At 63.3% G+C, this 403-nt stretch overlaps 1 protein-coding gene across 1 annotated transcript in view; it reads right to left on the reverse strand.

Moving 5' to 3' along the window:
- Nucleotides 1–3: 3 nt before the first annotated feature.
- LOC104274212 (zinc finger and BTB domain-containing protein 48-like) overlaps nucleotides 4–403 on the reverse strand; it is a gene marked incomplete at both ends in the record, with an annotated part of 2,416 nt that continues 2,016 nt past the window's right edge. The window contains one exon of the mRNA XM_009869775.1: nucleotides 4–162. Within this exon, the coding sequence (XP_009868077.1) occupies nucleotides 4–162 (159 nt within the window). The remainder of the gene's footprint in view (nucleotides 163–403) is intronic.

The following is a 403-nucleotide window of genomic DNA, read 5'->3' on the forward strand; positions in this document are numbered from 1 at the left end:
TGAAGGTCTTGGCGCAGATCTGGCAGAAGTGGGGCCGTCCCTCCTGGTGCCGGCTGGCGATGTGCCGCAGCAGCGGCCCCTTCTCGGTGAAGCGCTGGTCACAGAACTCGCAGCTGAAGGGGCGCTCCCCGGTGTGCGTCCGGTTGTGCTTGTCCAGGCTCGCTGCCAGTGGCGGGGGGAGAGAGGGGCAGAGCAGAGCCCTGGGTGAGCAGTGCGGCGCGTGCCCCCAGCCCACAGCTCGGGGGTGAGCCATGCCGCAGCGGAGACTGCGCGTGCCCAGTGCCAGGCTGGTTAGGAAGGCTTAGAAGCAGCGAAAGCAGCAGCCAGGCTGAGCACTACTGGGAAAATTCATCTGTTTCTTCCTTTTTTATGCCACAAGGGTAATGGAGATAAGAGGAATGTG

The sequence above is a fragment of the Apaloderma vittatum genome, unplaced genomic scaffold (assembly GCF_000703405.1).
Source record: "Apaloderma vittatum isolate BGI_N311 unplaced genomic scaffold, ASM70340v1 scaffold33655, whole genome shotgun sequence".
NCBI classification, from domain to species: Eukaryota; Metazoa; Chordata; class Aves; order Trogoniformes; family Trogonidae; genus Apaloderma; species Apaloderma vittatum.